The 15,454-nt window shown below is 40.6% G+C and overlaps 3 protein-coding genes across 4 annotated transcripts; 2 read left to right on the forward strand and 1 right to left on the reverse strand.

Moving 5' to 3' along the window:
- The first annotated feature begins 664 nt into the window (after positions 1 to 664).
- On the forward strand, positions 665 to 6,265 carry LOC127774007 (protein ABCI12, chloroplastic). Its single transcript, XM_052300271.1, has 9 exons — positions 665 to 1,086; positions 1,799 to 1,915; positions 2,415 to 2,651; positions 2,982 to 3,146; positions 3,244 to 3,319; positions 4,244 to 4,308; positions 5,361 to 5,512; positions 5,605 to 5,844; positions 5,930 to 6,265. The coding sequence occupies exons 1-7, from the start codon at positions 730 to 732 to the stop codon at positions 5,508 to 5,510; spliced, it is 1,167 nt and encodes a 388-aa protein (XP_052156231.1). The 5' UTR covers positions 665 to 729; the 3' UTR covers positions 5,511 to 5,512; positions 5,605 to 5,844; positions 5,930 to 6,265.
- On the reverse strand, positions 6,226 to 8,395 carry LOC127774010 (DNA-directed RNA polymerase II subunit RPB7). The gene is made up of 6 exons (XM_052300275.1): positions 8,194 to 8,395; positions 7,938 to 8,103; positions 7,781 to 7,831; positions 7,401 to 7,466; positions 7,007 to 7,075; positions 6,226 to 6,529 (listed from the first exon to the last, which is right to left on the reverse strand). The coding sequence occupies exons 1-6, from the start codon at positions 8,307 to 8,309 to the stop codon at positions 6,464 to 6,466; spliced, it is 534 nt and encodes a 177-aa protein (XP_052156235.1). The 5' UTR covers positions 8,310 to 8,395; the 3' UTR covers positions 6,226 to 6,463.
- A 63-nt stretch (positions 8,396 to 8,458) lies between these two features.
- On the forward strand, positions 8,459 to 15,069 carry LOC127774009 (1-(5-phosphoribosyl)-5-[(5-phosphoribosylamino)methylideneamino] imidazole-4-carboxamide isomerase, chloroplastic). Of its 2 annotated transcripts, none has more exons than XM_052300274.1 (9): positions 8,459 to 8,605; positions 8,714 to 8,822; positions 8,922 to 8,977; positions 9,267 to 9,474; positions 10,076 to 10,161; positions 12,372 to 12,473; positions 13,279 to 13,412; positions 13,879 to 13,927; positions 14,533 to 15,069. In XM_052300274.1, exons 2-9 carry the CDS (start codon positions 8,726 to 8,728, stop codon positions 14,710 to 14,712), a joined length of 912 nt encoding a protein of 303 aa, XP_052156234.1. In that variant the 5' UTR covers positions 8,459 to 8,605; positions 8,714 to 8,725; the 3' UTR covers positions 14,713 to 15,069. The 2 variants fall into 2 exon arrangements, with proteins under 2 accessions (XP_052156234.1, XP_052156233.1); XM_052300273.1 differs by having other exon boundaries at positions 8,460 to 8,596.
- Positions 15,070 to 15,454: the final 385 nt, after the last annotated feature.

A 15,454-nucleotide genomic window follows, 5' to 3' on the forward strand; every position in this document is an offset into this window, starting at 1 on the left:
ACACAGACGAACACATTACGGAAACGTGCAGTTCCACTGAACACGCACACAAACACAGACGAACACACATTACGGAAATGTGCAGTTCCACTGAACACGCACACATGTGTACCCTGTTTCCTAATGGGTAAGGTCATGTGAAAATTCGCTATGTGGGAGTCGAATTCGTGCTGGCTGGTTCAAACCACGGCAAACCAACTAACTGCGCTCCTCCCCTGAAAATAGACTTGGAACGTACGGCAGGGGCTGTTTAGTTCCTAAAAACATCACATCGAATCTTTAGCCACATATATAAAGCATTAAATATAGATAAAATAAATTAATTGAACGGTTTGCATGTAAATCACAAGACGAATCTTTTAAGCCTAATTAGTCCATGATTAGCCATAAGTGCTACGTAACCTACATGTGCTAATGACGGATTGATTAGGCTCAAAAGATTCGTCTCGCGGTTTTCAGGCTGAGTTATGAAATTAGTTTTTTATTCATATCCGAAAATTCCTTTTAACATACGGGTTAAACGTTCGTATGTAACACCAAAAATTTTCATTTCACCAACCCTCAATTTGGGCACATCTAGCAAGAACGCCATCGACGGAGGCCCATGAGATGGTCCGGCCCAACTGAAACGGGCCGCACATAGGCCACCGCGATCACGTTTCGGCACCCCGAGTTATCCTTACCCCGGCCGCGCACGGCGCGGCGCAGGCTGCCGGAGCGGAGAATCCGATGGCCGCCGCCGTCCACCTCCGCACTATCCACTCGCTGTCTCTCCCTCTCCCTCTCCTCGCAGCCAAGGCCGCCACGCCCAATCCCGGCTGGCTCCCGCTCTCGGCGAAGCCAGGCGCAGGGAGGAGGAGAAGCTTGCTGGTCTGCGCCGCCTCCGACCCCAGCAAGGCCGCGGGGAAGGGCGAGGCGGGGGATGCCGTCGCCAGGTGGGCGGCGTGGATCCCGCGGGCCGCGGTGGGAGGGGCCGGCCCGGAGCAGGTCCTCAGGCTCATCTCCGGCGCCGCGGCCACGCCCATCTGCCAGTTCGTCGACTCGCCCCGCACCTTCCTCCACGCCATCGATCCCCGGGTTAAGCTGGTAACTAAGATTTCCCCGGAGACAAGACACCTTGCCTCACCTCACGCCTATCTGCTCCGTGTTTTTGGATCGAATCGCCAGTAAACGGCAGGTGATAAGGATGCACAGTAAGTGCTTGTGAAAATGTTCGCCCCTGGGCTATGAAGGGATGAATGAAATGCTGAATTGCTGATGCAAATACATCGCCAAAAATCTTGCTCAATTTTATATGCTAAGAGCCATTTGTACCACCAGCGTGAGCGTGTGCAACTGACCAACTGTGCCTATTCTCGGGTTAACTTGGATTGTTGGTTGAGCATACATAATGCTGTCGTGAACTTTCATGACAACATACTAGTATGTTTTTTCAATGATTGGCTGATTCTCATTGGAGCCACAAACTGTGAAATCATTAGGTTTTGACGTTTTGTTTTCTGCTATTTTAGAAACTGACCTTAACCATTGAACCTGCGTCAGTATATCTATAAGTTATATTGGACACTTTGTCTGATGATTATTTAGAATATTTATGTAAGTTAAGAAATAGTGTCCGACGGATTTTTCCCTTCCCCCGAGTTTGTGGAATTTTGATTTTGTCACGGTAGTTGTTTTAACCAATTTCGTAGTATATATTTAATTGTCTTTTGTGCACAAAAATAATGATTAAGTTGATGATTAACTAAATGATCTTCCAATTTCATGCTGCAACCTGACCAATCACTTTTGTTCTCAGGTGTGGCTCTTGGCTCTTGTTGTCCTACCAGCCAGATCAAATATTTACTTGCGGTTTGGTTTAGTAGCATACCTTACTCTCCTTTCTATGTGGGTTCTCCCAAACCATGTTTGGAAGGTACGCTCTCTGATCTACTGTTAAAATGGGCATTCACCATTTTATGCACAAATAGTGCTGGCCTGTTGGGTTGCCAGTTGTGGTTTAAATTGTCTACTACTTTATATATATATGGAGATTCCCTTATGATGTTGAATGCAATTCATTTTTTTTAAAAAAACATGAGTGTGGCTTATGATTTCCTACTGTTGAAAGGGTGACTGTGAAGTACTGGACAAGTTATATGGGTTTTGTACTGACAAACTATCATGCTTGGCTTCGTTTCATCGCCCCCCCCCCCCCCCCCCCCCCAAAAAAAAACACACACACACAATTTTATGTGACTTTTAAGTATACCAATGCAAGCTGTCCATGTTTTACTTATAGATTTTCCTGTACGATTTGGCTATTTTTCACTCCTTCGATACATAGTCTCTGCCGTTATGCTATCTTCTTTGTTAAAATATTACCCTTGAAGTGAACCTGCTGTTTAGCTTTATACAAATTACATTCTCTATAGGACCAACTTGGAAGGGTCGCTCTGCTTTCAGGCATCATATTCATAATGCTGGGATTTGGTTCTGATGGTGCTCCTTCATTAGTCCAGACAAGAACTCCTCCCCCATCTGTTATAGGTTTGCCAAACATACCTACATCCACAAATGGCTATTCTTACACAATCATGAAACTGGGTCCACTGCAATTTACAAGGAAAGGCCTATCAGTAGCGAGTACGTCAGCATGCCTCTCATTTGCGGTATGTCCTTTCCTTTTATGGGTAATATTTTCCATACAAATTGTTTTTTTTTCTCTAATGCAAATGAGAGCTGTGCATCATTATATTAAGAAGAAAGAAAAGAGTCTGAAAAAATTCAAACAAGCCCATTAGAGAAAGATTTAGCATGTAAGGACTTGCCAAAGAAATAAAAAAGAATATGGCCAGCAACCCAAAGCCCAGAGGATTTGTTTGAACCAATACTTTCATCATCTAGCAATTGGCACATAAGACAAGCATGTCCTGAGTTGACAATACACTTTTTTTAATAAACCATTTAGGTATAATCTCCCATACTTTCTTTTGATGCAGATATTTCAAAGTGCAAGTCTCTGCTTGACAACAACTACTCCTGAGCAGCTTGCTTCTGCTTTATGGTGGTTTATGATTCCACTGAAGCATATCGGCGTACCAGTACCTGAGATAATACTCACACTCTTACTATCTTTGAGGTTCATTAATCTTGTATTTGATGAGGCAAGTATAGGGTGCTCAAGTAAACATCGGCTATATTTGTCTTTCTAACTAGAACATGCATTGTGATTGTAACATTATTTTAAATATTTTTCATTAGGTTCGCAATTCAGCACTGGCAATTGTAGCACGTCGGATAAATTGGGAAAAGCTGGCAACTATGGAAACTATTGACAGTGAGTACTTCCTACTTCTTTAACCAATGCCCGGGAGTGAACTAGCTGACAAACTTAGTCAGGAACCAGTTGCTGGCTGATTTTGGTGGGGGAATTGCAGCAGAAAACTAATCTCTACTGAATTTACTAGTTGTTATGTACCTTGATTTATTTTGTCAGCAAGATTTAACTAAGTGTTTTTCATGATTTGCGCTACTGAAATGAAGGCGATTACAGTTAGTTGAAGTTGGTCCAACTTCAAGTGCTTCTGCTCAGTTCAAATTCAAAGACTTTAATATATGAGTTCTGTTTCTTAGTCTAGTTCATTTGAGGTAGCTTGTGGCTTGTGCTGTCTAGCTATAGAGAATTGGTCTCCTGTCAGAGGTAAATAATGGATTATATCAACTGGTCCTGTAGTCCTGTTGATACCGACAAGTTCATTTATTCCAATATTTCTTATTCCAATTCATTTACCCACTTAGCAGTTTTATGTCTGCTACTCCCTATGTCCCAAAACATATCTCCTTTAGCATTCAAAATTTGTCCCAAAAATATAGCCACCTTTTCACCTGTTAACCAATCACAACCATCTCCCATTTAACATTTCCACTTACTTCCTCTTATCAACCAATCACAACCAACCATAATTGTATTTGACCTTTCTCCTTAATACTCGTGCCCAACTATAAAACTTCTTATATTTTGGGATGGATCATGGAAGCAGTATATACTTTTGCAAGTCCAAACCTTACTTGAGTTCGTGAGGTTAAATAACTCTTGCAAAGGTTGGACTTGGTGAATTTGGCTAATTTCAGCAGATGGCTTTTCAATTGTTCTGTTTATATTGAAACACCTAATGTAGGATAATTTTATGCATATAGGTTGTAATACAGAACTTTTGTTAACTTCTTTTTGGGGAATTGATCCTTTGCATCAAAATTGCAGTTTTCTTCAACTATGTGCGGCGAATTTTCAAAAATATATTTGATCACGCAGAGCAAATATCCAAGGTCAGTCAGTTCTGAATTTTACCTTTGAGGCTTTCACTGACTATGAAGTTATAATTAATGCACTATTGTGAAAAAAAACACAATTTATTGAACATTGGCATAAGCTACTCACGTTATATTGAGCTATTAACTAATTAGAATTTCCTATGGATATCCCGACTCTCATTTAGTGTAATTCAAAACTTTTAAATAGAAAACCTTCATTGACCATTTGGGAAATTCTGAAATGTCAACTCAGTGATATACTCAATCTTGACTGCTTCCCAAACATGCGCTTGCCTTATAATCTAACCAAATCTGTGTGGCTTTTCTGAACTTCAGAATTTTGTAGGATTCTTCTGTTGTTGTCAAGAATTACAACCTTGATTCTGTAATATTAGTCGCTTCTCCTTCTCTAAGGAGATCATCAGTTGTGATATTTCATGAGCCTGACATTGGCTATATATAAGCATAGGCTTATGACCAATATGCTATTCCTAATAGCTGGGGGTCCTATTACAAAATCTAACTGCTGGTGCATACATGGCCATGAATGTACTGGCTAGCCTGACAGTTAAATGGGCTTTTGCTATACAGGACGTCAATGATAATACTAATAGTATAAGTCCATGTCTAATCCTTCATTCCTTTCTTGTGAAAGTGGTGTTGCAGGTCTGTTAAGTTGAATATGAATGTGTAAGAGGAAAATTTATTATGGTCTGAATGTATTGAACCAAACTGGGTTAAGAATTATGCGCTCTTAGTCTTATCACACTATTCAAACTTGCCAAAGTTTAGGCTGAAGGCAATCATACTGCAGGTTGTCTGGTTAGCTGATTGTGAGAACTTATCAAGAATTTTACTGGTTATGACCTAAAAGTAACATACAGTTTTGATAAAAAGATCTTGTACTAGTACTGCGGGGCTTGTAAGGAGGATAAAACTTAAATTACATCATTGCTGCTGCCCAGCATTTTCAAGCACTTATATTGTACATACATGGTTCACTATAGCCAAAATTACTTTGCACATGACTGCACTTCATACTCTGAATGTCTGTCTGATTTTTGTAGGCCATGATTGCTCGCGGATTTCGTGGTGACCCTAACAACCACAAGATCTACTTTCTTACAGAATCTTCTTTTGGCATTGTGGATGTCTTTTCATTACTTTGCCTATTTGCTCTAGTGGCCCTGGCTTCCATTTCGGACAAATTGGTTTGATGGTATGATAAGGCACCTGTGATCTATTCACCAGTTTGATGTCATGGTAGTGTTGAACTTATTACATATGAGAGTATCTTCTTGATTGTTTCAGGAATCAGGAACTAAAGACTATCACGACAACTTCATCCCCTTAATTGCTTAAAAATGCTGAGTTGTAAAATCAGTTTTTGGGGCATCTTAGGAGCCCCTTCTGTGTAGTGGAATCGTGGAAACGATGGTAACGATTGAATCGTCAGGAAGATCATTTTGATCAAGTGTATACACCGCAAGCCCCTTCGGAAGGAAGACTGAAAGGTTAACCTCTGGCTCTAACTTCTTTGCAGCCTTGCAGGTGAGTTGAGACTTATATATCCAAATAATTTTTGCTCTTTACCAATGTTTTATCTCCTGTCATCTGATTTCTGTTAATACCGCAGGAGCAGTGCCGTATGCAGATCCTTCATTGAAGGACCACGTGAGAACATTGAGTATAACTGCACAATCAAAGTATACTTCCTGTCTTCATTAGGAAGTGCCGTCAAGAACTTAAGTGGGGTGACCGCTGTGTTCTTGCTAACTTATTGTAAACATCTGCCCTTAGCTTGATCCTAACATGAACAACTGACAGTGTAAACCTATCTTTTTTCATTAGCCCTTTCTTTCTCTTTAGTTTTATTTTGCAAGGATGCAGTTCGAAGCATTGAATGTTTAATTGCAAGGATACAGTGCAAAATTGTACAGTCCGTAAAAAGGTCAGAGTTTGATTAGTTAAATGACTGCTTGAAAGTTGAATCCCACAACACACTCAAGCAACAGTGCCAACTTGGTAAAGCGCCATTTATAGTGATGAAAATACAGGTTCCAACCCACTTACAGCCCCTTCCAGTGAGGCTTCCATATTTTAACACTACAATTCATCGGAATATTCCCGCTCAAGAGCATGAAGAGGCGTAATCTTGTCACCGGATAATTTACACTGCCGCACCAGGATCACTGATAACGCCCAGGAAGTCATCTTTTATTGTGCCAATGCAAAACTGCAACAAACATATTCAAACTGTTAGAGCATTGCACATCACCAGCTTAAACGGGGTTATGAGTTATGACAGCAAGAACATGGATTCAGAAATGCCTCAGGGAAGAATATAGCCACATGCATTCAACAATTATCTATTATGATACCATACTAGTGGCTAGCTTATGAGCATTCATGGTAATTACTTGCAATTTGTTGCTACAAGATTACATGTCAAATTTTCATTTTGATATACTTTTCAACTAATTTACTTGACACACATCAAGGTTGATCTTTGCCGATAAAACCACATCTGTTCTTTTTCACACATTAGGAAAGAAAAACATCATGCAAACTACTGGTATGGAAAAGTGGGTTACATCACCAATAATTGCATATGGTGGTTACTCTGAGAGCAATGCTACAAAAATCTAAAAGACAGGGAACACCCAGTTTTTCGTTTGTTTTTTTGCACGAAACTGGATGTCAACAAACTTACAATTTCTGTTGCATCAACACGTGTCCCAATAATCTTCAACCGAACCTCACTATCTTTCTGAATTTTCACCTGCATCGGACAAACAAGTAAATCCTAGTAAGCAAAAGAAGATGGCCAAAGCAATTAGCCTTCAACAGTAGTACAGTATTCACATCTATTCGTTTCTAGGAAAAACAATGAACATATATGTGTATGCATTTCAAGCATAGTTATGACATGCTGATACCAAAATTGGATACAATGGACATTACATTACATTCCCCAGCATTTCTTTTTAAGTCAGACATATCACCAATAAGCATAAATAAACAGGAAAAAAAATCATAACCTGTCAACAGTTGTCAATGTTTATAGAGGACAAGACATAAGAAGTAACTGTAGAAAAGAAGCATACCGATCCATCAGAAGTAGTATAATTTGGCACATCCCCAGATTGGAACTCCATATCATCAGGAATCAACTGCACAACAAAAATAGAAACGGGAAAATGCAAGAACAAAACATTAGTTGGTTAGAAAGCACAAATTCAACTAGAACCTTATGTTGCCTTCCAGTCACTTTAAGATTGTTCAAACCAACATGTTTGATAAATAAGTATCAGAAATTTCTATGACAAAAACCATCCTTCGAGTTGATGGTACAGCTAAACTGGGTGTATGAAAATGGTACTGAACCATTATCGTCTATCGATCATTCTAGCATAAATTCTGATTCTTTTACTCCACAAATTTGGAGCATTAGAAAAAAGCAGCTCCAAGCAATGCAGGCACTCACATGGTTGGACACGAAGATCTGCACAGGCCCAGCCTCCGCGAAGAACCCCATCTGCAGAACCAACACGAAAACGAATTGGAGCCACTAACCACAAACAAGCCCTAATCCACCCAACACCAAATACCAATCCGGCGAGGGACGGAGGCACATCGCCCACCTTGTTGACCATGGTGACGACGGCCTCCAGGATCTCGCCCTTGAAGGGGCGGAAGACGACGCACTGGTACTTGACCGGGAAGGTGACGTAGCCCGTGCCCTCCCTGATGAGCCCCTTGCCGACATCCTCCACCCCCGTGATCGCCACCACGAACCCATGCCGCCCGCTGCAAAAGGACGAACAAGAATGAATCCCGTCGAACCCCACATCCCCTCCCCGCCCTACTAGGGTTTGCCCAACCAATCCCGAGCCCTACCTGCAGGTGCCCTCGACGTCCTTGATGAGCTTGGAGACGAGCTTGTCGCGGAGGTGCGGGCCGAAGTGCCGCGGGTGCAGCTGCATGTTCCGCTCCAGCACGATGTGGAAGAACATCTCGCCCCCTCCTCGTCCGCGCCGCCGGCGAGCGAGCGAGCGAGCGATTCCTCAACAGTTCGACTCAACTGGCTTGGCTTCTCTCTCGCGAGAGGCAATATTATTAGCCCTGACGAGGCGTTCGAGCCGTCGGATCAACGCCCCTGTGCATATCCTGGCCGTCCAATAAATCTCTTTACCTAGTTCGGCTTGGGCCTCGCACCGACTCCGACTCCGACTCCGACTCGCCGCCGCCCTTGCGCCGCCTCCGCGGAGCCCTCCCCTCCCCGCCGGCGGCGGCTGCGAAGGTGCGGCATGTACGCGCTGGTTTCTTCTTCTCTCCGAATCGTGTCCTGGGTTGGGGGGGCTCCCGCATGCTTGCTTGCTTCTGAATTTGCTTCGCGGGTGTTTGTTGGTTGTGGCAGCGACTGGATTGGATGGCATCGAGGGTTCCGTCTCCACCGTGCGCGGCGGCGCGGTCCGGTTGGGCTGTCCCGATGGTCTCCGTCCGGCCGGCGAGATCCGGCGTGGCGAGTATGATGTCCCTTTCGATTCGATTCTCTGTATGGCTCGATTTGTTACTGCTTGTCGCGAATTGGGGGAAAAACTGGGATTGCTCGTTTGTTTTGGCAGGAGGACGTGCTGTGGTGTGCGCCGTTATCTTCAGGCCGTGTATCGATATTCATAAGGTCCGTACGAGTGGAACACTTGCTTCCTCTTATGTTTCATGGGTGTTCTGAACATTAACATGATCGTAAATTGATACCCCAACTTTGTAAGCAAAGTACTTTCAGAAGTTTTTTCAGCTTGTATGCTCCAAATTTTCCTGCGATGCGATTCACCTGGAACACCGTGATATTAAAACTAAAGGCTTATGCATTGATTTCTACTGTCATTTTGCAACCATGTGAGTTCAGTTACTTCTGGCATTAACAGTGTCATTTATCTGATGGGCTGTTTCTTAATATAAATTTTCAGGGGAAAGTTAAACAGATTGTTGGCTCTACTCTTCGGGATTCATCAAACGATGGCACGGCACTTGTTACAAATTTTGAATCAGACAAACCTCCAGCAGAATTTGCAAATATATATAAAGAGGATGAACTTATTGGTGGACATGTAATCATGCTTGGTGCAGATCCTGCTAGTCAAGCTGCTGCCATGGAAGCACTACATGCATATCCTGGTGAGAATGTTATCTAGCTGTTACCTGTTAGCATAATTATGTTGTTATTTGGACTAGTTCTTTTGTGAGCAGCTGTCTGTAGTTGTTTGTTCTTTACTGTTATCAATAATAATTATGATATAAAGCCACATTTGTGACTATTGAATATATGGGTGCTTACAGTGTATATAATTTAATAAGTGTAGTGTTTGTTTATGTTTTCTAAAAAAAACTAGCTGATACAAAATATCATGTAGCTATTTGAGAGCAATGAAAAATACTTTGCCAAAATGCAACTCTAGGGGAAAAAACTTAATAACACTTCTTCCTTTTCCGTTGTTGTTTCATGATATTTTCCAGTGGTATACCTGTCAGATTCCACTATTGCGGGGTTTGAATTATGTATGGTTCATGCTGACAGCCATGTTTCATGTTCATTGCCGTAAAATTAAGCCCAAGAGATGCTAATTTAGGTTATTATGGTTCTGGTCATTGGAGCCTTTGGAGAGTTTTTTTTTCACCTGCTAATGGTGCTTCTGCTAGTATGATTTGTTTCTACTATGGCCATGAAGCAAAATCAATTTGAAGTATTTGTAATAAACGTGGGCTATTATAATACTAGGTGGTTTGCAAGTTGGAGGTGGAATAAATTTGGAGAATGCGATATCTTACCTTAATGAAGGTGCCAGTCACGTGATTGTTACTTCTGTACGTGTTCATGCCTTGATCCGTGTATATAAGTTCTGTTTCTCTTTCATTCTTTGAAACCACATATAGTTGTGTATGTTAATACGTGCATCAGTTAACCGGAACAAAATTAAGCCTGGCCCCATTGCATTTCCATTTCATATCCATTTCTTGTTAAATACAATTTGTTGGTTCACTGTAACGTTACCCCAAAGCCTAGCATGATATAAGAGCAACCTATCAAAAACCCTACCACTAGTCATTGATCTACAGGCAATGGCATTGCCTATAGTCCTGTCCAGTCAGTCAATAACATTCCGGTGGTTTCTCCTTCCTGGTGTAATTTGCTTGCTGGTTGCCTCCTTTTTTCTTCTTGACGGAAAAGTGTTCCAAAAGCCACAAGGTCTAAGGAATCTCCTGTTCTCTTTGGGTGATCACTGTAAAATCTAAGGGAGTCTTTGTTGTGGGGCTTAGGAGCCTTGTACCTACTGGCTACTGTTGGCGATCAGCCACAAACCCCGAAGGTGTTTGATGAAATGACAATTTAGAACTGGAACAAACTCAAATGCGATCACAAGAGAACTTTTGTGTTGCTAAACTTGGCAGCATTTTCTAATGCATTGATCAACTTAAATAGCAAAGATGCAATGCAGGCCCGTTAATCTCCTTACAGGAACGTGCGATCCACGTTCGGGGGCTTGCTGCACCATGCACTGCATGCTTCCCTACTTAGCCACGCCATCCCACGTGGTGGTGTGGCAAGCCTCCGAACCATTTGTTGTAGGACACATGGCGTGGCAAGCCTCCGAATGTGGGATGGCACATTCCTGTAGGGAGATTGACAGACTTTCATCACATCTTTTCTATTTTAGTTGATCAATGTATCAGAAAACATTGCCAAGTTTACCAGCACAAAGTTTCTCTTACGTTCAAGTTCGAGTTCATTCCAGTTCATGATTTGCATTTCGTTGAACACCTTCGGGGTTCCAGGCTGATCGCCAACAGCTACTAATAGGTCGGTGCTATTTGTGAGTGCTGGCTGCAGCATTAGATTGCATATTATAAAAAGTGTATTTAATATTGTTCCTCATTGCTGTCATGCTTCATTTGCATACATGTAACGAGTCAAGTCTTTTAGAACTTCAATTGCTTGTGATTTTCAACTGAAACATGGTCAACACCAGTTGACATGACGAGACATTTGATCTATTTGATCATATGACTATCGCTCATCCCTCATTGATGCACCTACTTACATAAATAGATGTAGCTATTTCACTGTATATTAGTAAATTGATATGAAGTGGATTTTTCATCATGGTGACTTCAGGAGATAAATTTGAAGCTTCTCATGTCCACCTGGTCATGTCTGTTATCTTTGATGAACCCATCATACCATAAACATGAACCATAGAGCTTAGTTTGAGTATTTTGGTTGTTTAGTTTCTATTTTCTTTACTCATCATTCTCTGTGAGTACTATCGAATCTAGTAATAGATGTCAAAGCATATTGCAATGTCTTGATTAAGGTTCATAATGCTTAATCACAAATTACTTACATGTTTTCTGTTATAGAGGTCGCTTCCATGGTATAAAATGTTAATTTTACTTTTAGTTCGACAAAATACATTCATAGCCGATAATTACTAACAGCAGTGGCGAAGCCAAGATTTATGTATGAGGGGGGCCAATTTTGTAAGTGATTACGGGCTGTTTTGGTTTGCTGCCAAAATTTGCCCTACCAAATAGTTGGCACTTTGAATAGTACCTTATAGATGTTTGGATTGATGCCAAAATTTGACAAAGTTAATACAACTCCTATGAACCAACTCTACCAAAACATTAGTAGTACCAAATCTTGCCCATGATTTGGCACTACCGATGATTTGGTGGGCACCAAACCAAATGAGCCCTACAATTGAAGAAAATAGTGTAAAAATATATGTGAATTCAAGGCTCCCAATAGATAATATATCAATATCAATGATATAAAAATTTGCATTGGGGGAGGCCAGGCCTCTTCTCGCCCCCTCTGGCTTCTCCCCTAACTAGCAGCCAGGCAAATTTTGCCTTTGTTGGCAAAATATTGCACTTGCACATAGCTGACCCCATTTTACAAATGCTTGATAGGATTTTTTTTTTGTGTAATTTACCTGCATTTTGTTTTTACTGTACTTGGGCTTATCATTAGTTGAATATTGTGAATCATGCATCTGAGTCTTTTTATGCAGTATGTGTTTAGTGAAGGCAAAATGAACATTGAACGGCTGAAGCAACTTGTCGATCTGGTTGGGAAACATAGGCTTGTTTTGGACCTTAGTTGTAGAAAAAAGGTACCAAGTACTTCGGACATCTTCTTTTCAAATTTAATTAATTCATTACTGTGTGTGCAATGAGAAAGTTAGCACTTCAAATACTTCACGTGAGCTGTTCTCGTTACATTCTTACAAATGTTACACCTTTTGTACCTGCAGTTCACGCTCTTCTAGTGTGATGCCTATGCTGCATGTCGGCATACTGACAATTCCAAACGCATGGCATGCATGGCATTTCATAGGCAAAAAGTGTTAGAACAGTGGCATGGTTGATTACATCTTTTTGGAATTTCGCTTAGAACAGTTCATGAGGGTCCCTTTCTTGAATTTTTCAATTTGATCTGTTCAAGTTTAACCTAAAATGGTTTAATGATTGTGAAATATAATTTGCACTATGTATGCCCTGATAGTTATATAGAGAGCAGTATACAATATACCAAAGTATAGTTGAATTCCAACTTACTGGTCTGTGATAAACTGACATCCAAGAGCATGAACCAACAACAATAAGTGTATATCACTATTTTAGGTGTAATTACTCCATGTATTCCTTTTCATATTCAGAATGATTTTTACTGATAAAGATAATTAGTCATACCATCAGATATGAGCATTTTACCCCTGAAACAAGATAAAATTTAACCTAAACAAGTTAGTCCTTTTAATAGTTTATATCGAAGTTAGAGAAACACAAGCTAGCTACATTCTCTTCTGTAAATACAAGAAAGAACAATTAGGATTACCCTAATGTGTTTGTCATTATCTTATTATTGACAGGTACTTTGATACTTAATTACGTTCTTACAATAATATTTCTTGATAGGATGGAAGATATGCCATCGTGACTGACAGATGGCAGAAATTCAGTGATGTCTTTGTGGATGAGCCAACATTAAAACATCTTGCTGCCTATGCAGATGAATTTTTGGTTCATGGTGTTGATGTGGAGGGGAAAAGGTGTGTTTTATACCTTTTCTCTGTTTCATGCTTTCTTGATAGAATTGGATTGGTAATGGCAGCATGAAATATTGTAATAAGACTTTAAATGTCTATGTCTGCCAAAACTTTCTATATGCTACTGTTCACCCTTAGTTTCATAACCAATTACTCGGTAAAGATCCAATTTTTTGTGCTTTCAGTTAGGTATTTAAATTTAATGACACATCATTGAGCAAATGAAGTTAACATGATCGTCCCAATAGAAGCAGGGTTTTTTTTTTCACTTTTTAGTTTTTTCTTTGTCTTGATTGGAATGAGTTCTAATGTTCAAAAGCTTATTTGTGTTCTTCAGTAGTGCAACTGCTCATATCTTGGATAGGTTGTTAATTTGTATATCCAGTTCACTTGTGTATTCACTTAGTAGTGAACAGCTTTCTTTTTGTACCATTATCTTTTCTGATTTAAGCTAGTTTGGCAATTGCAGGTTAGGAATTGATGAAGAACTTGTTGAACTATTGGGACGTTATTCACCTGTACGTGCAATTGTATTCTTGATTCATTAATTTAAATTCTTCCAGCTTTTTCTTGTTTCTTAATTCCATCCTTAATGTTTGTTCTGTATCTGCAAGTTTAGTCTTTCTTGTGAAATTTAGATTCTTGCTTTATCTATAATTGAAAAAGCTGTCAATAAACCAAGTATTTAAATGGCTGAATTGACTGCATTGTAGTTGAGCATCTAGATTTTTGAAAGCGAAGAAAAATGCTACACAGGCAATGATTTCAAAAGCTACTCCATATAACAAGATGACCATGGCCTTCATAATTCTTAAACTCAAGATGCTAAATCAAGCTGCAGCTAGGCATTTTACCATCCTTGTTTCTTTTGAACAAAACAATTGTCGAACAAAGCACTGGTAGCCATTTAGATATAAATATGGGCATGCTGATACAACTTTTGGGAGATGGACATTTACTCGGGCTGTTCAGATACGGTTTAGGCAGGTCAATAGATTGTGACAGTGATCATGCATGCAGGCAGGCTCCCAGTTTGCAAACCAATAAAACCTTGCTTTAACCGTATTTGAATGTTCCTAGTTCTATTGTTTATGAACTCATAATAGTATCTTTGGCTCTGTAGATACCTGTAACTTATGCTGGGGGTGTGTCTACAATGGATGACCTAGAGAGGATAAAAAGAGCAGGCAACAGTCGAGTTGATGTTACGGTTGGAAGTGCCCTTGATATATTCGGAGGAGATTTGCCCTACAAGGACGTCGTTCTTTGGCACAAGGAACAAAATATGGTTAGCCAACCATGATATATCAGAGGTATAATGCTTAACCTGTTCCATCAGCTCGATTGTTATGCACAGACCTCCAGGGTCTAGAAGTAATGCTAATGCATTTTCTCAAGTGTTGTACTGCGAATAATTCGATGGGTCTTCTGTGGTATAAGTTCAAGCTGAAGGGTTCGATTTTGTTCGGATCTGGAACTAGGCTTTACATTGAGGACTGGCCGAGCTGTTTATCAAGCGACTGCACTATATGTTTTTGAGATTAAAACACTGTTAACATGATATGTAAGCACATCTACTGAGTTAGCCCGTCTGATGGTGAAACATAATGGGGGCCTCCACTAGTCCACAGCTCATTAATCATACTCAACATTTGGCGTACCAAGCTGCAGTGGTTACAGTGCGTTTTCTTTGGAAGTGGGCCGAGGGATTTATGCCCCACTTAAAATGTGGTCATTTCCCCAATTTCCTGCAGGTCATGTGAAATCACTACTGCAGTACTCCTATGTGCCAAGCATGCCAATGTGGCCATGTGGCCTGTGGGTCTATTGGCGACGTTTGGCTGTGGAGTACTGCTCAGTAATGGATTGAGTAAAACATCTCAAAGCACCATTTGCAACTTCTCAGCAGTTCATAATGCAAGAGCTGATTTGTTTGGAACTATTAATGCATATTGTTGGTCTTGTGATTGTACTAGTATTTTCACAAGGAATCCCATTTTCAGTGTGTATCCCGCACCCGCCTTCAGGTGCAGGTATGCCACTGC

The sequence above is a fragment of the Oryza glaberrima genome, chromosome 5 (assembly GCF_000147395.1).
Source record: "Oryza glaberrima chromosome 5, OglaRS2, whole genome shotgun sequence".
Lineage (NCBI taxonomy): Eukaryota > Viridiplantae > Streptophyta > Magnoliopsida > Poales > Poaceae > Oryza > Oryza glaberrima.